The sequence below is a fragment of the Periplaneta americana genome, chromosome 11 (assembly GCF_040183065.1).
Source record: "Periplaneta americana isolate PAMFEO1 chromosome 11, P.americana_PAMFEO1_priV1, whole genome shotgun sequence".
NCBI lineage: Eukaryota > Metazoa > Arthropoda > Insecta > Blattodea > Blattidae > Periplaneta > Periplaneta americana.
The window spans coordinates 84,869,003-84,890,954 of NC_091127.1; the positions used below are offsets into that span (position 1 = coordinate 84,869,003).

General features: G+C 36.6%; 1 protein-coding gene across 2 annotated transcripts in view; it reads right to left on the reverse strand.

Annotated features, from left to right (window-relative positions):
* The window catches only part of Dsor1 (mitogen-activated protein kinase kinase 1), a 90,648-nt gene that overhangs the window by 14,754 nt on the left and 53,942 nt on the right, over positions 1-21,952 (reverse strand). For both annotated transcript variants that reach the window (XM_069839724.1, XM_069839726.1), the window contains 3 exons: positions 18,426-18,602; positions 11,965-12,151; positions 2,669-2,850 (listed from right to left, as the gene is read on the reverse strand). In XM_069839724.1, coding sequence (XP_069695825.1) covers positions 2,669-2,850; positions 11,965-12,151; positions 18,426-18,602 — 546 coding nt within the window. The remainder of the gene's footprint in view (positions 1-2,668; positions 2,851-11,964; positions 12,152-18,425; positions 18,603-21,952) is intronic.

Sequence of the window (21,952 nt, forward strand, 5' to 3'; positions counted from 1 at the left end):
AATGTAAAGAGTAAACACAACATGCGCCATATGTGACCCACAAAAACCACTCACATCTTCATCCGACTCTTCCCTTTCGCATGAATGCCTTTTTTTCTTGCCCTAGCCAAAAGTGCCGTTGTTTTGGTAGTGCCGATTATTTGGGCGCTGGATATGAGAGATTTTACTGTACTGAATGTTTCACTAAAAAACCGTAATTTACAGAACATGTTCATACTTACACATCTATACAGAGCACATATCACTGCTGCACTAAACAAATAGTGTAACTTTTTATTGTCTAGTTCTTATTTCAAACAAGTGCTTAAAACTGTCTTCAAGTTCATAAACACACAGCTCAGTGTGGCACTAAAATGAATTGCAAGTGTTGAAGTTCAGTCTTCAATTTGATGGCACAATTTCTCTGCTGTATCAAGCACAGTGAAATAGACCTTAGCTTTCAATTATCCCCACAGAAAATAAACTGAGAGGATTGAAGTTTGGTAGTGTGCAGGCCAAGACACCGAAGCATCGTGTTCTCAACCAAACCAGCATTCAGGGAAGGTTTCGGACTGTCACACACGGATTTCATGACTACATTCTCTTGGAACAGTGATATTAGGTTGCAAGAAAACAGACCTATAAATAATGTATTCCTCCATTAGTTAGTGGACCTTTAAAATTAGTGGATTGTCGGGTTGCAGAAGAGGAATTTAACGGGCCACTAGTTGTTGGATCATTAACCAAGCATCTTTGGAATTCACAAGTGATGCAATAGGACATGAAAGAATAATAAGTGAACATCGGCTGCTAGACTGATGTGAGGCATTGCTTTTATTGTTGTCAAAATTTGCAATAAATATAGATTAATACGAATCAGAAAGAAATCAGAAACAGAAGTTTCAGTGAGAAAGATAAATATGCCTATTTGTTATTTTTTAGAAATAGTGCACGAGTGCATTGATTTTATAGAAAATAAAAAGACAGACTACAGAGCATATAACCTTTCGTCAGAAGATGAACTAGAGTCTGTAGAAATAAATAATAACTTCGCTATTCGAAGAATTAATGAATAAATAAGTAAATAAATAATCAAATTACTATATATCGATGGCTAAGAAGAGATACCTCGAACTACAAAAATGATAATTTAGTTTAACTACATTATTTATTTAGATTTACCACATTATTATTGTGTTCACAAAATTGGACAGTGTACTAATATATTGTTCTCGATTAGAAGATCTTGCAAATCGTAAACATATATAAGTTTTTATATTGTGACATTTATTTATACTTTTCCACCACGCCCCGATAACAATGTGACTTTTATTCTTAATAATTCACCCTACAACAATGGGTATTCCACTCAACACAGCAACACAGTAGTCGTTATTGCACTCCACACAGTGACAATGACAATACACAGGTATTATTGAGAAGAACAACAAGTACTCCTAATTTCAACTAATGTTCACAAGCACTATGTGCAGAACAAAACTGTCAGTTCTCAGTTCACAGTTCGTTTGCCTTGGCTAGTTCTTCTAGCTCACTGTTCAAGTTCACTGCACATCGAACTCAAGGCAACCAGATACACCGCACTCGCCTGGACGCTGCCACAGTTATGGACCCATTCAAGTTCACTGCACGTCAAACTCAGATCCTCTGGATACGTCGCCGGTGTCCAAGATAAGACTTGAAGGCTGACTGAAGACTAACTAACTCCCAAAGACTCACTCGCACTTTTATTTATTAAATCACACGTTCTGGAATCTTCGATTCGCGTGGCTTATGGAATCTACAAGAGGGTTACGTTTCTAGAAGTTTCCCCTGCTCTCTACCCTCTGCGCCGTCCCGTAGTTTCCCCCCCCCCTCGCTCTGTGCCACATTACAGTGCCTATTGAATCTCGAGTTCTGTTTCCCTGCGCCTTCCCTCTCGCTGGGTGCGCGAGCGCGTGCACACTTCCGAGGCAACCAGAATCTTCCATCATGGCGCCACAATATTTTGAGAAAATAATTTCTGAAACAGTTTGTTTTTTGTTTACATGGAAATGTACAGATACGAGGTATCACTTTTTAGCCATCAATATGCAATATTATTTTAATATCGTGTATATAGGCCTATTGTACAAAATATTGCATGCCTGAATCTCATACAGGGAACATTATGATGAATCAAAATATATTAACTACTCGCCAATACACAAAATGTACGTAAGATGGCTGTCTAATGGAGGAATAAATATTATTATAGGAGGGAAATCAGATCTCTAAGTTAGTGAATCCTTTAACGGACCATTAACACTAAAGATGTTTCTTGCAACGCGTCTTTCGAACTTATTGGTCCGTTAGCAGCTAACGAAGGAATAAATGCGTTCTTGCAATTCACCATGAATGTTCCAAATTTTACACAATATCCTAAGGCTATAACTTATGTAAGGCTTGTAGGGTATATATTCATATGAATTTATTTACTATGGTGCATAGAAACTGTCATGTAAAATTAGGCTCATAATAATAAGATGTGCTCTACACATACTGCTGTTAATTATAAGGGTCGACAAATTACCACATAAATTATAGCATTTACCTTTCTTTTACTATGACTGAAGTGATAACTGTGAAAACTATATGTACTATATGTTCACTTTTAACAGTGAAATTTACATAAAATGTGTGGTGCTCTTACCATTAATGTTTTCAAATCTGGTCTCTCTGCAGGATTTTTCTTTAAACAACTGTCAACAAAGTCCTTAAAACTAGTTGTAAAAATTCCAGCTGGAAGTTTCGGTGGTGGCTCATTCACTATGTAATCCAACAATTCAAATATTGCCATGGGCCTTGGGCCATTGGAGCCTTGTAGATAGTTGCCTGTAGAAAGAAAAATGTGTAATTTGTGTTCATACTTCTCATATACACAAACAATTACTAATACAGACTCTCTCTCTCTGTCATACACATCTACTCTCTTCTCCCCCCCCCCTTCCGCTTTCTTTTTCAAAGAGAAAATTCCTGTCATGTTTCTTAATGACCATATTCCCATATCTCTAGGCAAAGCACCAATATAGAATGTAAAAAAATAATTACTGTTTAAAATTGAAATATACACATATATTTTAAAAAATAATGTGAACCTTATTAAGTACTATACTCCAATATAATGATTTAAGGATATTCAGGCATGTAGTTATAATTAATGTTGGAATGTGAGAATATTCCCATGGGAAGAAATTTATTTGGGAATATTCTCAGACTGGGATTTTTTTTTTATTTTACTTAATTTCCTGTCCTTTTACAAATATTACAAGTTACAACTCAAGGGAAACATAGAACGTAGCAATTACTGACAATAATCACATGATTATTCCCGCATTTCAATAGAAGATGGTTGAACTGCTGACCCTGTGGGCTTGTTACTCAATGAATAAGTGAGTTAACTGCGTCAATGCACCCATGCACAAGTCATGCGCACACAAAGTAAAACTTTAACTCATGAACAGCAACTGGGCGCAGCAGAATTTCTGAATAAGATCACTACTGATATGAGGGTCAACATTTTCACTGAGCTTGCAGGTTACAGATTCAAAACAGGTGGAATATGGGGAAAGCAGTTCCTATGAAAGAATTTTTCCCAAATGTCACCCATTACATAGTGTAAAGGAATGTGTCACAATTCTGATTTGTTAAGGCTGGTTGTAAGAGTTTTCTTACTCCTCTCAGCTCAGAAAGAACATAATAAAAGGAAGAATATACCGACTCTGAGAGGGCTTGGAAGCTAACATTTATTTCCCACAACTGGAAATTAATGAACCAATGTGAAGACACAGAGGTTGTGAAAACGCCAGAACTGTCCATGGAACTACGCCCATCATCATTACCACATATATAGAATATAATGACATAGAGAAAGATGTAGATGATTTGTATGGAGTGGAAGTGACGGTGCAAAGTGAAAGTGATAGTGACTGAGGCTAAAGGCTGAACAATTACGAGACTGAAGAAAGAGAATAGTAAATAAACTGAGAAAACATATCCATTTTTGTTAAACATAATATGAGTATTCATTATTTTGTCGGAGATGTTGTGGTTCTGAGATTTTCCACGGTCGCACGATCAAGGTCTTCATCACCACCCGTTTTTGACCGGGATGATAGTTCGAGCCCTTATGTAGGTATCTGTCGGTATGGGTGGGCTTTCAATAGATGCACTGTGTCCCAGAGTACCGTCCATCTTTCTGTGTACCATCACATCCAGGAATGGTAATAGTTCATCTATTTCTATTTCCATGGTAAACTGGATCCATTCGATAACTCCGTGTTTTCTAAAATGAAAACTTTTTTTCTGCTACCAACATTACAATTTAATAAGACAATATTATCAACTGAATTGTATTAAGAAAGTATCAGATTAATTCTGTAGAAAGATAATAAGTAGAGACGAGAATTCCATGTAAATGCATGTTTTTATAGGAACATAGGACACAGCTCAAACTTAATACTTATCCATTTCATTACTTTCTGGTTCCAAATATGTGTACTTTATCCATGCATATTTGCCTATGTTTTGGCCTTTTTGGATATAAAAACGTGTATAATTCATATTTAAGCAATTTTTAGCTTAATCATGCATATAATATACCGTATTTGCTCGCGTAATTTGCGCCCTCGCGTATTTTGCGCACCCCAATTTTTAAGGGATTATTTTGAACTTTATTTTTGCTCCGTGTATTTTGTGCACACATTTTACGTACATATTTTTTTTCAGTGTAGTAGGGATTACGTACATATTTTTTTCAGTGTAGTAGGGATTTTCCTTCCCTACAGTCCATCATAGGTCATTCACCAGCAACTGAAGTACCTGCTTCAGAAAGAAACCCCAAAGTCCCACTACTTTAACAATGCTTGTCCTTGGTAGAGACAAGTTACCGGTATAGAAAATTAGCCCTACCGTAAATACTTGTATATTTCAGTTAACTTTCAACACTTCTAATGTGCACTTGTATTTATACAGTATTTCAAGATGGGAAAGAAAAATAACAATTACACCGCGTCATATAAATTGAAAGTGATAAGTTTCGCGGGACAGTTCGGCAATCGTGCAGCTCAGAACTCAGAACAGGACCTCTTATTTGAAAAATCCGCATATTTTACGCACCCCAATTTTTCAGTGGCCAAAGTTAATTAAAAAGTGCGCAAATTACGCGAGCAAATACGGTACATCATATTCAGTTTAAATGTATGTTTTAATGATTTTGAGTGGACACCTCAGTTTCTCGACTTTTATGCCCCTTATTTTACTTCAGGAATCAGGATTGAAGAACGAAAAGAAAAGAAAAAACTAAGTAACAGAAAAATGAAATAAAATGTTAAGATTTTCACAATAAGATTGTAGACGACCTTTCCCTGGACGGAAGTTCACTTTTACAACACTTTACAGACAACCCTCTATAGACTGCATGTCATAAATGGTTTTATTACGTTGGATATTTTGAGAATAGTAGAGAATAAATATGGAGGGTTCAAAGAAACTGCCGACAAATAATTTAGGTCAAAAGCACTTTCATTCAGGGAGGTTGTAAATTCTCTCCCTTTTCCAGTACTGATAACAATTTAGATTCTTCTAAAATTGGAATCATTCACTAAACTGTCTTTGCAGTTGTTTATTCTGTTTGCGTGTGTTAGTGTGGTTCTCATAAGCTTCCAATTAAAGTTCCAAAAATGTACTCTTTGCACAGTGGATTAAAGGAAAGGATTTTATTAGATCAGATGGGGATGTCGTATTCTGCAATTGTTGCAGTAAAGAGGTAAGCACTGCTATTCTGTTTCCGAATATTTTCTATGTCAATTGTTCATTGTAAAAAATTACAAAACTTTTTAAAAATAATTAATTAAATTACAATGTGCGTTTTTAAACTGTATCTAGGTGCTTACTATAATTTTGAGATAAAATGTACTAAAAAATTTCAAGTCGATCACCATGTCACATCTGCTCATTGCAAAAAAAAAAAAAAAAGATCTGCAAAGAATTCCATAGATCCCTCAGTTATGCCTGTGGGAAAGCAATAATAATAATAATAATAATAATTCTTTATTTATATTGGCAGAGTTAAGGCCATAGGGCCTTCTCTTACACTCTACCAGGTCACAAAGTATTCAAGCAGTTAAAATTTAACAAAAAAGTTACAGAACAGAATACTAACATATTACAAAGAGAAATAATAATAGCATAATAAAATCGACACTAAACAACATGAAAATAATACAATAGAAAAAAAAAAGCAAGTAAGATACATTGGAATATAGCAAAAGCAACTCATTTAGCACAAACGGTTAATATGGAAAAACGTAAGGAAGAATATATCAAAATGGAATGTAGGCCTTATAAAATAATAAAAAAGAAAAAAACAAAAAAGAAATAAAATTAAATAAAATTCACAATAAAAGGCTATGGTAATAAATTCGTCAGCTGATAAAAGGAACAAAAAGGGGAAAGGAAGGAAAATAAATATATAGCCTATATTTTTACAAAACTATCGCAGAGAAAAAGGCTTATAACTGAAAGGAATCTGAGTTGAAAAAGTGTAATTTTAATTTATTTTTGAAACTAGACAATGTCCGACAGTCTCTGACATGTTGTGGTAGAGAGTTCCAGAGATGAGCTGCAGAGACGGTGAAAGATGAAGAGGAGAAGGATGTTCTGTGTTTAGGAATGGAGAGTGTGATATGGTATTGTGAGCGAGTATCTATTTCATGATATGAGGACAAATGTTGAAAACGAGAAGCTAAGTAGCTAGGGTTAGAGTTTTGAAGAATATTGAAGAGTAAAGTGAGAGAGTGAATACTTCTTCGCTCTTTGAGATGGACCCAGGACAGCATATTTAGTGAAGGTGAGATACGATCTACGGACGTTTCAAATAAATCGAACACATGCATTATGAACACGCTGTAGTCTGTCTGTCAATTTCATGTTAAGGTCAGTGTAGAGAGTGTCACAGTAATCAAAATGAGGCATCAAGAGCGACTGCACTAAATTCTTCTTGAGAAGCAACGGAAGGAAATTTCGAATTCTTTTTAGTGCGTGAATTTTCATAAAAATTATTTTACATATGTGTGTGATTTGAGTATTCCAACTTAAGTTATTGTCCATATAAATTCCTAGATTTTTTACTCTATCGCTGTAAGGGATAATAGTTTCATTCATTTTAACAGGAGATAAGTCTCCTGTGTTTAATTTACTTAAAAGTCGTTGATGTCCCATTATGATTGCCTGTGAGTTCTCAGAGTTCAATTTCAGTCCAAACTTTTTCGTCCATGAAATAATTGATTTTAGGTCATTGTTTACTTCATTTATTGCGTAATTTAGTGTCGATGTAGGTGCAGAGATATATATTTGTAGGTCGTCAGCAAATAGAATATGTTTACAGTGTTTAATAGATTGTGATATGCCATTTATGTAGATCGTGAAAAGTAGAGGTCCAAGAACTGAACCCTGTGGTACACCTGCACCCACGGTATGCCAGGAAGAAAAACGATCACAGACCCGCACACATTGTTGGCGTACTTGAAGGTAGGAGGTAAACCACGACACTGAACTTTCTGATAAATTAAGGGCTCGGAGCTTGCATAGTAACAGATCTATGTCAACTGAGTCAAAGGGTTTGCTGAAGTCAAGAAGTGTCAAAATGGTCAATTTTTGTTTATCAGAGGCTTTCCGTATGTCTTCCGTAACTTTAAGTAATGCTGTATGTGTGCTATGTCCAGTTCTGAAGCCTGTCTGATACTCGTCAAGTAAATTGTGTTCATTCAAGAAATCCGTCAATTGTTTGTGAACAATGCGTTCCAGTGCTTTTGACAGGGTGGGCAGGATGCTTATAGGCCGATAGTCATTTAGGTTTGAAGGATTATTATTTTTAGGAAGGGGACGTACATAAGCTTTCTTCCATAGGGTCAGATATGTCGAGGTCATAAGTGAGGCATTAAAGATGTGTGTCACAGTTAGCAATATTACGTCTATGATCTTACGCAGTAGAACAATGCTGACGCAGTCGACTCCTTCAGCTTTAGTACTTATCCGTTTTATAGCTTTCTTTACGTCTAAATCTGTTACGTATGTGAAGTAAAATTTCTCGCTCATTTGACAGGTCGCTTGCAGTAGTTCATGCATTGTCTGTTCTCTCTCCTTCGGGTCAATTGGTTGTGAGTGTATCGTGGTAAAATGGTTATTAAGAGTGTCCAGTGAAATAGAAAAGTCGTTTACTTGGTCATTTTGTCTTCCGATGCCCATTGATTTCAAGTCTCGCCATAGTGCTGATGGGTTTGAAGATGGTCCAATAATGTCATGCATGTGTCGAAGTTTCGAATTTCTTATTTCTTGGCTAACTTTGTTACGTAATTGTTTGTACTCAGATTGTCTTCAGATCTGGTCCGTCTGTATTTACGGTAAGCTGCGTCATGTTCAGTCATCATAGTGCGTATTGAGGAAGTTAACCATGGGGCTGCTGGTCTTTTCACTCGTTTCGATTTCAGTGGCGCGTGTTTATCGTAAAGTTGTGTAATGTAATCATTAAAAATCGAAACCTTGTCATCTAGAGTGGGAGTAGTCCAAATTGTGTGCCAGGGAATCACGGTTGCGTCTGATATTAAAGCTGTCTGATCAATGCGTCTTAGGTCTCTATATGTCACTGTTTTACGAATGATTGGGGGGCATTTGAGGGAATAGGCAAGGTAGATAATATCATGCACCGAGATTCCCGGTGCAGGAATTTGTCCGTGCGTCAGTACTTTGTCCCGGTTTGTTGTAGCTATTATGTCCAGTAAAGTCTCAGAATGCGAAGTGTGGTGAGTAGGATTGAGGGGAAGGACTGTCAAGTTGCATGCTTGGAACATTGTCAACAGTTGTGTCGTGCAGTTCGATTGGGTGGCAAGTAGATTTGTATTTAGGTCACCCATTATAATTGCGTGTTCATAATGAAGCAGATGGTTTATTAGGGGCTCTTCAACATCCATTATTCTATTGATGTTTGGGGGTTGATATATTACACAAAAGAGACATTTTTGAAAATATGCAGTTATTTCAATAAAAAGAATTTCAGGGGCTGCAGAATACTCACTAGGAGTAGAATATATAATTTTGGGTTGTAGATCTGTCCTAATGTATGCTCCGACGCCTCCACCACCTTTATTTGTGTGATCATTACGCAATAACGTGTAGCCGTCTATGTTGACTAGGGCCGAACAAAGGGAAGGTTTCAACCAAGTCTCGGTTAACAATAAGGCATGAAGATTAAGTGGGGAAAATATGTCATAGAACTCGTCGAAGTGGGCTAATAGGCTTTGAGTGTTAATGTGGGCCAGCTGTAGTGCGCGAGGGTGAAGAGAGAGAGCGGATTTTAGAAGGCTGGTTTGTGCCTGAAAGTTATTGACTGAAGGGCATGCACTATTGTTTGGGTGTGAACAGGGGTCGTTGCATTCCACAGTGTCAGAAACTGGTGGACCATTTCTGTTTCTAATAGTAATTGCTGCCAACTTAAAACCTTATCTAAGCCAAGAAACAAATTTTCTACTAAACTAAAATGAAAATACTAAAACTAGTGAGGACTAAACTATGATAAGCTAAAATAAACCTTAATAGAATTTTCTGATAAGAAAAACAGAAAAATAAAAAGTAAATCTAATTCAATAACAAGAGAAACAATGAGTGAAATGTTTATGTAGGATACCAAGAAACACGCACTGACTCACTGCAGTTCATTTTTGCGGGTGACTCGCCTCTTCGTATCGCCTGTCTTCACAATTATTGCGCCATCCTGTGTCCATACATTGTGCAGACCGTACTTTGTGATGCAGTCCTTCAACAGTTGATGTCGCACACGTGTCAAATCTTCTCTCAACACAATTCCAGAATTTTTTTAGCAGTTTTTTGTTTTTTATACATTTCCTGCCGTTTCCTGTAGCTGCAGAATTTCACTATTATTGTTCGGGGTCGTTCGTCATTTATCCTCCCTACTCTATGGCTATGGTCGATATCATTCACATTTAACACTACACAAATTTTCATAGCCACATCTGCCGCTATTTTGTCCGTGTCTTCAGATGCTTCTTCTTTCACTCCGAAGATACGGAGACACTGTCGCTGTTGGTATTGCTCCAGGTCGTCGATCATTAACTCCAGTTCTTCAATCTTCTTGTCCCTCTCCTCCAGAGACGACTTCAGACTCTGGATAACTGCGGAGTTGTCTTCAATAGTTTTCTTAAGTTCCAGCACAATTCCTCCTTGAATTATGTTGGCAATACATTCCAACACGGTCGCGTCCTGCAATGCCTCGATTACGGCGTGTTTCATATCTTCTGCTTTTTTTAGACATTCTAATATTGAGGACGTACTGATTTATATATTTAACACTATATAATTACTACTTAAATGTTTACACTTAGTCTCACGCACAGGTACAGTAAAAACACCTTCGAATAACGCAGAAGAATCAAGAGCGTTGTTTGTGTGGTTACCTACTATCCGCCATCTTCATCCGCCATAAATCTGTGTAGCGGCAAAAAACAAAGTGGACAGGGTCATAAATGCAAACCCAGACTACAGATTCTTTTATTCAGTGAAGAAGGTTATATGTGGCGAAAACTTGAATGAAGAATTTGACCTGACACTGTCACAAATATGTTCATTCAAGTTTGCACCCATAACTACTTGCGATGTAGAGAAGTCATTCTCTGCTTACAAAAACATATTGACTGACAAGAGCAGGAACCTCAAAGAAACCAATTTAGAAATGTTGTTAGGTTGTTAACTGTGCAAAAAAAAAAAGTGAAGTGAAATAAGACATTTAGAACAAAAATGTAAGTGCATACTTTAATGTACTAGGGAGGATCGGAATGTAACGCACAATTTTTTTACAGTATACTATTTTCATTAGGAGGTTCAAAGTTGGCAGATAGTTAGTTTGAATCTTGTGCTACAGACAGCAATGGCTCGATTAGGTTCACCTTGGCAGAACAAACGGTAACTACTGAGTAAAGATGAAACGTGTGCTAGCATTGTCTACTTGTGTAGAGCAGCTAGGTGTAGTGCATTTTTTCTGAGAAAAACAAAAAAGTCCGAGTGAAATCCACAGGAAAATGTTGGAGGTGTGTGGTGTTGATTGTCTGAACCGTAGCAACATCTCCAGGTGGTGCAGGTTCTTCGAAGAGGGCCGAGTAAATCTTACTGACGAAGCACGTTCTGGCCGACCAGTAACCGCTGCAACACCACCCAATATCAGAGGCATTGAGGCAGCAGCCACCCATCCTACAGCCCAGACCTCTCACCGTCTGAGTTTCATCTCTTCGGACCAATGAAAAAATTCCTAGGAGGCTAACGCTTTAGTTTCGGATGAAGAAGTGAAATCAGTCGTGCGCAAATGGTTATACGCTCAGAAAACGGAATTTTATGAACGAGGTGTACTGACTCTGGTGTCACAATGGAGGAAATGTGTCGAGAGACTTGGTTCGTGTGTTGAAAAATAGGTAAAACCTGTAGCTTTTTTCTGCATTATTTTGTTTTGTTTACACATTAAATATGTTGCCACAAAAAGTTGTTGTGCATTACTTTTCGATCCTCCCTTGTATTTTTTTTGCTTGATCGTGCATGTTTCAGTTTGATAGAGCATGAATGCATGCATATTTTGGGATTTTATAGTGCATGGAATTCTCGTCTCTAATAATAAGAATTTTAAAAAAATCCTCTTAGTTCCTTCAGAAATTAAAAATAATTGGCATCCTGAGTTTACATGCTAATTAATACTTATTGTTAACTGGGGAAGGTGGAACATGATGATTATCAGATTTCATTCTTGCCTAAATATGGCAGCTAAAGTTTTGGTATCAGGAGGCGGTATGGATAATAAGAATTAAAAAAAAAAATCCTCTTAGTTCCTTCAGAAATTAAAGATAATTAAACAACTTGACATCCCGAGTTTACGTGCTAATTAATACTTACTGTTAACTGGGGAAGGTGGAACATGGTTATGATTATCAGATTCCATTCTCTGCCCAAATATGGCAGCTAAAGTTTTAGCATCAGGAGGAGGTATGGGATACATTCCTATTGCCATCTCCACCAATGACAAACCAAGAGACCAAATATCACTCTGTACTGAATAATGTGTTCCTTGCAATCTCTCAGGCTGAAAAACAACAGAATAATAATATTTCCATGGTAAAATGTTACTTATGTTTTAATTAATTATATCACAGGTATAAGTAACACAAGTAGTAAACAATATACATATGTAATAAATTACTCATTGCAAAGACTGTATTTATGACATTTAAAAACTGTTTTCTATGTTTTATGTACACACATTAGCCATACATTATAACTTCTTGCTGTAAATTTAAATCTCACTTTTAAGAGCATAAAATGATCTTCCTAATTGGATAAAAAGAAATGCAATTATTAACAATTCACTCAGCAGCTATAGAATGAGTGCCAGATATGTCCGATTTTGTATATCAGTTTTATTTTCTGAAACAAAGCTCAACAACTCTGTGAATTTAGGAATCAATGAGATGAAGTAAATGTTTATTATAAAACTGCATGAAATTCTACATACTTAAATAAGATTAAATTAACAAAATTTAAGTAAAATGTGCTCGAAAAAAAGAAAATAAAACTCCAGTGCTGGATGTCACAATGAAAATGGTATCATACTTACAAAGGCACTTATTAATGTACATATGAAACAAGAATCTTAGTCAGATCAGCAGTATACTTTAAAATGTCTCTTCAACTGCCTACTGTTTGTAATAAATTTCAACTTGACCAACAGCTGTGTCATCAACTGAATTTTAATAGACAAATATGCATTTTGTTGCTGAACATCTTCTTTTCAATACGGACTTCTGTTTCAGTGTTTTCTCTTTCTAGAACAACGTATACATATAAAAGGGAACATTTTTGGGACTGAAACTTAAATACTGGGGAGGAGGTGAAATCTACTTTTAAAATGGTTTGATACCCTTCATAGTTTTGTGTCCTCTCTTTCACCTTCCATCTTCCCATTTTTAACAATACATTACATATTTTTAACAGAGTGATACAGTGGACTGTTTTTTTAGAAGCGAGTACTCATGTGTTTTTTTTTTTCAAATACTTGCCTTTTTTACTTGACATTACTAATAATCCCTTCAACATATATGTAGACTGGCTGGCTTTTAATGCCCAGCACACGGAGCCAAGTCACTCACTAGTTTCTTGTAGTCTCCCTACATTGCCAGCCACATGTAATGTATTTCGTATATTTTTACTAGTGAATGGTTTCCTGTCCACTGTGGGTCGCAGTATTCTTAAGTTCCCCTTCTGTTTAACAATATAATTTAGCAGTAGAGCAGCAACCATAAAAGTTGAAACATATCTCCTTCTGCCTACAGACTGATGCTAGTAACATATAAGGCACAAGTATTATGGATGCTACTTTTGAAAATTAGTGTGCAATTGTGTATCTCAGGAAAACCTAGGCTGATGTTTATTCTATGTACCGTATGTTACAATAGGACATGTGGAGAATCTGTTTTGTAATAACATAATCCAAGGACTTCGATACAGAGCATTTTCAATAATCAAAGTTAGTGATAATAATGATGGAGAAAACTCCTATCAATCTGTTAAAAATATGCAATTTCCATTATGTGATAAGTGATAGAAATACTGGGTCAAGAGAGTGATAAAGAAAAATATTATAATTATAAATATGAATTAAAAAATCATAAAGTAATAAATGTATCTCTGCTAGTCATCTTCGTCATCCTCATCACCACAGCCATCATCAACACCAATACCACCCCTACACATATTGCTATCGAATGGTTTGAATTTTTTTTTTCCTCCCAATTGCTCAGAATTATTCACGACAGCTTTTATTAGAACCTAGTTTTTTCTTCAGAATTATATCTGTGATAATAACACATTCAATACATTCCTTCCCAATTTATTCGGTTTAAACATATTACATCAGAAAGACCTTTCCAACCAAAAATCACATGTTGGGTTTATCATATTAGATTATAGTTCTCTGTCTCCCATGAGCAATGAAAAAACTGTACCTTTCTGCGATGACTACAAGTCGAGTTACAAGTTTATTACCTACTGTACTGCTGATGTCACAAGCTTTTAATACACAAAGGAGCATCTTCTGTGGACCTCTTTAAAACAACTAAGGAAGAGACTAGTGAAGTGCTCTGTGTGAAGTGTGGCACTGTATGGGGCAGAAACATGGACATTACAATGAAATGAAGAGAAGAGACTAGAAGCATGTGAAATGTGGATATGGACAAGACTGGGGCATGTGAAGTGGACAGACAGAATAAAGAAATGAAGCTGTGCTAGAAAGAGTGGGTGAAGAAAAATGCTGAAACTGACCAGGAATAGAAAAATAAATTGGCTGGGTCACTGTCTGAGAAAAAACTGCCTACTGAAGGATGCACTGGAAAAAATGGTGAACAGGAGGAAAGTTTGGGGCAGAAGAAAATATCAGATGATAGACAATATTAAGATATGTGAAGACTAAAAGGAAACCAGAAAATAGAAAAGGCTGGAAAATGCTGGTTTTGGAGTGAAAGACCTGCACTTGGGCAGAAAACTATGAATAAATTCTCTCTCTCTCTCTCGTGTGTTGGTTTTTCTCTCTGTTGTAATCTGATCTTTTTCTCTCTTTGTTGTGTCCTGGTCTCTCTCTCTCTCTGTTATGTCTTGGTTTCTCTCTGTCATTCATGTCTTGTCTTTCTCCGTCTGCCTCCTTGCCATGTCCTGGTCTTTTTCTTTCTCTCTTTGACGTGTCCTGGTATTGTCTCTCTCAATTTCATGTCTTGTTCTTTCTTTCTCTCTCTGTTGTGTTCTGGTCTTCCTCTTGTGTCTTGGTTTCTCTACTTCTCCCTCTCTTGTGTCCTGAGCCACAGTCTAGTCACGAAGCTTGGGATGGTTTTTTGGATTTCTCGCGATAGTTGCTAGCTGCTTGGAGTGCTGTGAATACTAGGAAGAATAGACTGTGCCACTGCCAATGTGATCTAATACAGGTCGTAAGGCAGGTCATGCAACTCACTTAACCCGATCACGAAGGTCAGCGTTTCAACCATATAAATTAGTTGGAATGCTTAAAGAGTAACATATATTTCTCTAAAATGTAGTGTAATTGAGGACCATTTTTGCAAAACTTGCTAACTGCAAAATTTGCAAAATTGAGATTTTGGAGGATTCATTAACATAAAGCAGGCTTCTACACGATGTTAAAGTTATCTTAGTAAAATTGAATTATTTCTCTTCATTATAGTGTGTCAAAGTGTGATGGTTGCATCTATAATCTACTTGTCTCCATTCAGTTTTTTGTCTCTCCTGTAAAATTTAGTTTTTTTCAGTTAGCAAGTTATGCAAAAACGATCCTCAATTGCATTAATAAAATTTAAAACAATGATGAGACACTTCAGACATAATTCACTTGAGAGTTAAGGTGTAATATTATTTTTGGTGTGAAAATTACATTGTTCATATGTGTAATAACTGCCTTTATTTCGATTAAATATTGCGAAATTCTTGTACATTCATTTATGCACGATTCAATAATTTTCAGTTCCACTGCACGGATATTTAGATATGTTGAAATTATAGATTATGTTTACTGTACCAGTTGCCCCTTTCTGTCTAATTTTAGTCGTCTTCAATGCCCTGCCATTCATATGGAAATTATTTACTATATTTAACTTATATTCCTATATTAGCAATTATACATTATAATTAAGCATAATGTTATGTATGGTATCCCACACATTCAATTTGTCTGTATTTTAATACTACAATTGAGTACTGAATTATTGTATTTATCTACTACCCAAGAGATGAAGTAAGACAACCGTACATACACTAATTTAATAGGAGTGGTATGGTAAATTTTCTGTCTACAATTAAGAAGGTAGATGTGCTAAATTAAAATCACAATATAAATTCTATTTTACTAAACCTCAAAATAGCTTCCATTCTAAACTTAAAATGTTTATGAGAATAGATTATGTTAACATGTAAAATTCTCTTCACATTAAAATAACACAGTTTTGTAATTATTTCTACAACATATTATGCAACAAGAAGTAAACGGAACTTATGGACACATTACACTAAATAAAACTTAGCAATGATACGCAATAAAGTTACAATATAATATTTCACTGAGCTCTATACACTGAAATAGAAAACCCGAACATACATTACGGCTGGTCTAGATCGAAAAGGCACTGACTGTAATGTATTTCGCATTGTTGTGAAAAGGTGTGTAAACTGTGAAATGTTTGTTATCGGTTGAACTTTAAATGGCTAAAATACAATAATTTGAATAATAATATGGGACAAGGAGACGTTTGTAGTACTATAAATTGTAAGAAAAAGAGGTCAGAGTTATCCTTCTTCCGAAAGATCCAAAAGGTGAGTTTATAAAATATAATATATATTTTATGAAAATAATATATAAACCTTATGTATTTCATATTTCAATAGTGGAAGGAAGGTGTTAATTTTTTCAAAAGAACACGATATCGAAAGTACAATACATTTTATCATCTGCTAGGGAAAGGGTCTGTGATGAGGCAATAGTAGCAACTATCTATGGATGCATATTTTTTAAGTATTGAGCTTCGTGACTGCATATACTAGACTGTGCCTCAGCTTTCTATCTCTCTCTTTTTCTCTTGTGTACTTGTCTCTCTTTCTAATGTCCTAGTCTTTCTCTCTTTCAGTCGACCTAGTTGGCGGTTGGTATAGCGCTGGCCTTCTATGCCCAAGGTTGCGGGTTCGATCCCAGACCAGGTCGATGGCATTTAAGTGTGCTTAAATGCAACAGGCTCATGTCATTAGATTTACTAACATGTAAAAGAACTCCTGCGGGACAAAATTCCGGCACATCTGGCGACGCTGATATAACCTCTGCAGTTGCGAGCGTCGTTAAATAAAACATAACATTTTAACTTTCTCTCTTTCTCTCCTATCGTGATTTTTCTCTTTACCTCTCATGTTCTGGTCTCTCTCTCTCTCTCTTTCTATCGTGTCCTCCTGTCCTGATCTTTCTCTCTAACTCTCGTGTTCTGGTCTCTCTCTCTCCTGTCTTGATCTTTCTCTCTACCTCTCATGTTCTAGACTCTCTCTCTCTCTCTCTGTCATGTCCTGGTCTTTCTCTCCTGTCCTGATCTTTCTCTCTACCTCTCGTGTTCTGGTCTCTCTCTCTCCGTTGTGTCCTGGTCTTTCTCTTTCTCTCTACCTCTCATGTTCTGAACTCTCTCTCTCTCTGTCATGTCCTGGTCTTTCTCTCCTGTCATAATCTTTCTCTCTACCTCTCGTGTTCTGGTCTCTCTCTCTCTCTCCGTCATGTCCTGGTCATTCTCTTTCTCTCTCCTGTCCTGACCTTTCTCTCTACCTCTCGTGCTCTCTCTCTTTCTCTGTCATGTCCTGATCATTCTCTTTCTCTCTACTGTCCTGATCTCTCTCTCTCTGTCGTGTCCTGATCTTTCTCTCTACCTCTCGTGTTCTGGCCCCCCCTCTGTAGTGTCCTGGCCTCCCCCTCTCTCTCTGTCGTGTCCTGGTCTCTCACTGTGACTATTACAATTGAAAGCACAACATTGTGGCATATTGTTGAGTGTTGAAACGTGTTTCTCTTCCATTGCATACTGCGCTGCAAAGGATGGCTATGTGGCTGATTAGTGGATGTGACATCACCACTCCCAGATGAACTGGATAAACCACCCGTGCAACTCGAAAATGGCAATTGTTATCAAACTCGGAATTTTTGAGAGGTCTTGTGTTCGTGTGTTCTTTGAATTAAACCCCCTACCCATTGATTTTTATCAGAGAGGGCCTTTAACTTGTTTTACATAATGACCACCTTATACTTTCTGTCTAACACTAATTGAGAATCTCCAACCATCAGAAAGTAAGATTATGAACAGTGATCATAAACCATCAGCAAGTACCACAAGAGATTTAACACCTTATGCTTTCTGACTAATACTAATTGAGAATCTCCGACCATCAGAAAGTAACAGAACAAACAGTAATCAATCACCAATCATCAGGAAGTGTCAGAAGAGAATTAAATCACTAATCAAATGAGAGTACAGTAATGTGAAAATTAGTATCACGAATCATCAACACCAACCATAAGAAAGTAACAAAACTGAAATCTCTAGCAATTAGAAAGTAAATACAAAATGCTAAGTTTATTACTAAGCCTATATTAAAATGCTAAATTGTCTCAAAAACAACATATACTATCAGGTTACATATTATAAACACTTTGCTGACAGAACTATAATGATAATGAATACATTACAGATGCTTCTATCATTCAAACAGATAAAATGCAATAGCAAAAGATTTCATTACAATCTTATAGAAATAATGATGTACAAATTTTATATTCTTACCGACATATAACTTCGTGTTCCAACAAATGAATTTGCCATAGAATCTATAAGTTGACCAGAAACTCCAAAATCACAAATTTTTATTTCTCCACCACTATTTACTAGAATGTTACTTGGTTTTACATCACGATGAATGATAGCATGTTTGTCTCTTAAGTAACTCAATCCTTTGAGGACCTGCAGAACAATAAAAATAGCATAATTATATATAATGTATTTATATGTACATGTAATAATTTACCAAAAAAACTTACACCTAATTTTTTTTAACAGAAACCATGCCTGAATGTGGAAAAATTGAATTTGCTTCAACTATATCATTTAAAAATTATTTCCACTTAGATTTAGAACTTGGAAAATGCTTACATAAATTTAATGTTACCACAATCTTATTAAAAATAATAAAAAAAAAAACAATATAGGCGTGTTTTGGAATAAACAAAAACATCTGGATTTATTGATCATACATTTGAAACAATGCATTAAAAACTTCAAAATTGTTCATTTTATGATCAATACTCAGTACTGCCGCCATCTCTTGCTTTTATTACCGCTATGAATCTTCTTGGCAGGTTCCTGACAAAAGCCTGGATGTCCTCCTGTGGTATTTCCTTCCATTCTTTCTATAGTGTCTCACGTAGATAAACTGGGGTGATAAAAACTAGGATTCAGATATGACGTCCAATCATGTCCCACACATGTTTAATAGGGCTCAGGTCGAGACTCTTTGATAGCCACTTCAAAGTTGAAATGCTGACCTCCTGGAGGTAGTCCGTCACACACTATGCAGCACGGGACGTGCATTGTCGTGCATAAACGTAAAGTTTTTGTCTATGAAAAGTGCAAAAGGGACCACATGATCAGAGTGTGTATCTTGAATGTACTGGTGTGGTGTTAGTGAGCCTTTCTCTACGAATATGAGCATGGTACAGGTCTCTGAAGTTATGCCGCCTGCACCATCACTGAGCCTCCTCCAAATGGTGTCCTCTCAGAAAAGATACCAGGCGCAAAGCGCTCTCTGAGCCTTCTCCACACGCTTTTCCTTCTGTCTGGTTACCTTACACAGAATCTAGACTCGTCATTGAAAAGCACTTGGCTCCATTGCTCCCCAGTCCAGTGTTCATATCTCTGTGCAAAACATAGATGGGTCATTCGATGTTCTGAATTAAGCTCTGGGCCTGTGACAGATCTTCTTCAGGCTAGGTCTGTCTCATGTAGCTTCTTCCTCACTGTATTCTCACTTACAGTTGCATTGTGGACGTTCATCAGGTGATTTCGTGTTTCAACAGCACTGAGATGTCAGTTTCGCAGAACTTGCAGATTTAGGAAACAGCCTTCCCTGGCCGAAGTGCATCATGGACGGCCTGATCCGGGTCTCCTCTGAAGAGTATTGAGTACACTTTGAAGGATACTACTGCAAGACGTATCCAGGATCTCACCAATGTAGCGGTAGTTGTGGCCTTCATTTAAAAGTGCGACACTATGTCAAATCCTCAGGGCTTAGAGGCATTCTTATGCGTACTTCTCTCTTAAACCTCTTCAAAATCTCCACAGAGAATGTCCATATTAAAGCTAAACATTGATAATGGAACAATAGCCTCACAACAATGCTTTGAAGTTCTAGCACACTAGGGCTCGAAAACAATGAGGTTATAAATAACGCCATTTTTGGTACATTACATTTATGTAAGCATTGTTAAAGCTAATCTGTGTGGAAATTATTCCCTTATAATTCTGTGATGATATAGTAGAAGAAAATTTAATTCTTCCACGTTTAAATGGGGTTTCTGAGAAAAGAACTAGGTGTTTTTGGAGGGCAGTATGTGTCATGCAGGGTAACTTCACACAATATCGTATACTGTAGTACAGTATTACTTAACTGACTCAATGCAAATTTAATTCATTGTGTTTATCTGTATGTTTCTAGGTTGATACTACTGTCAGCGAGAAAAAAAGAGAAGGAAACAGGAAATGACTCATCAGTAACAATTGAGTGTGTTGTCATTTTCTTTGCAAGATGTTAACAAAAGAAGAAAGAATTTTCTTTGTGAAGACTGGTTACAAAAGAGGTGTAAGTGCTGTACTGAGGGAATGGAGAGAACATTTCGAGTCTAATACACCATCACGTAGGACTTTTTACGATTTAATACATAAATTTGAAACTGAAGGTACTATTTTGAATGCACTTCATCGTGAGCGACCTAGGACAGCATGGACTGAGGAAAATGAATTCACTATCTGTCAGGAAGGAAGTCCACAAGACTATTAGCTGTTTCCTGGAATTTCATGTTGGTCAATCCAAAGGATATATATTTTTTTTTAATTGGGTTATTTTACGACACTGTATCAACATCTAGGTTATTTAGCGTCTGAATGAAATGAAGGTGATAATGCCGGTGAAATGAGTCCGGGGTCCAGCACCGAAAGTTACCCAGCATTTGCTCGTATTGGGTTGAGGGAAAACCCCGGAAAAAACCTCAACCAGGTAACTTGCCCCGACCAGGATTCGAATCCGGGCCACCTGGTTTCACGGCCAGATGCGCTGACCGTTACTCCACAGGTGTGGACCCCAAAGGATATTGCATGAGCAGAAGTTGAAAGTGTACATTCCACATCTGATACAGGGGTTGTTGGAAGATGATCCCTACAAGACAGTCAGCTACAATTTTGTAAGATTATGCTCAATCAGTATCGAGTTGACCCCAATTTCTTTGTTAATATTGTGTGGTCAAATGACGGCACCTTCAATCTATCGAGACATGTAAACTGGCATAACTGTACTTATTGGTACACAGAAAACCGAAATGTTGTTTTGGAGCAAGCACTAAATCAACCAGGTGTAAATGTTTGGGGTGCAATATTGGCACAGAGTGTAATTGGACCTACGTTATCGATAGTAATCTCAATGGAAATAAGTATTTGGTTCTATTTCAAGAGATTAATTACAACAGGAATCAGTCTGAATCTGAACAAGTTTGATCAACTTAGCCTGATGGAGCTCCTGCTCACTATGCTACAGATGTTCGGACATACCTTGATAATGTTTTCAATAGAAGAGTGATTGGATGACATATAGCAACTGAATTTCCACCATGGTCCCCCGATTTTACCCCAGTGGACTTCTCCCTTTGGAGTATGGTTAAAGACAAAGTGTATGGAAGGAAATCACAAACTATTGAATAGCTGACTCTTTACATTGATGACGTCTTCTAGATAATCTGGATAGAGACATTCAGCTGTGTTTGCATGTATGTCAGAGTGTTCTAGATAGACTCCAACGGTGTATTAATGAAGAAGGGAAGCATTTTCAAAATAAAAGACGTGAAATCATTAAATTTGTTCATTGAAATTCACTAAATGTGAAATTACTTTTACGCCACTCTACATACATACATACATACATACATACATACATACATACATACGTACATACATACATTATGTATTTATACATGGACCACATGGGCCCAGGCAGCAAATTTTTTAGAAAAAGAAAATAATAATCCAGCTATACTGAATTTTGAATA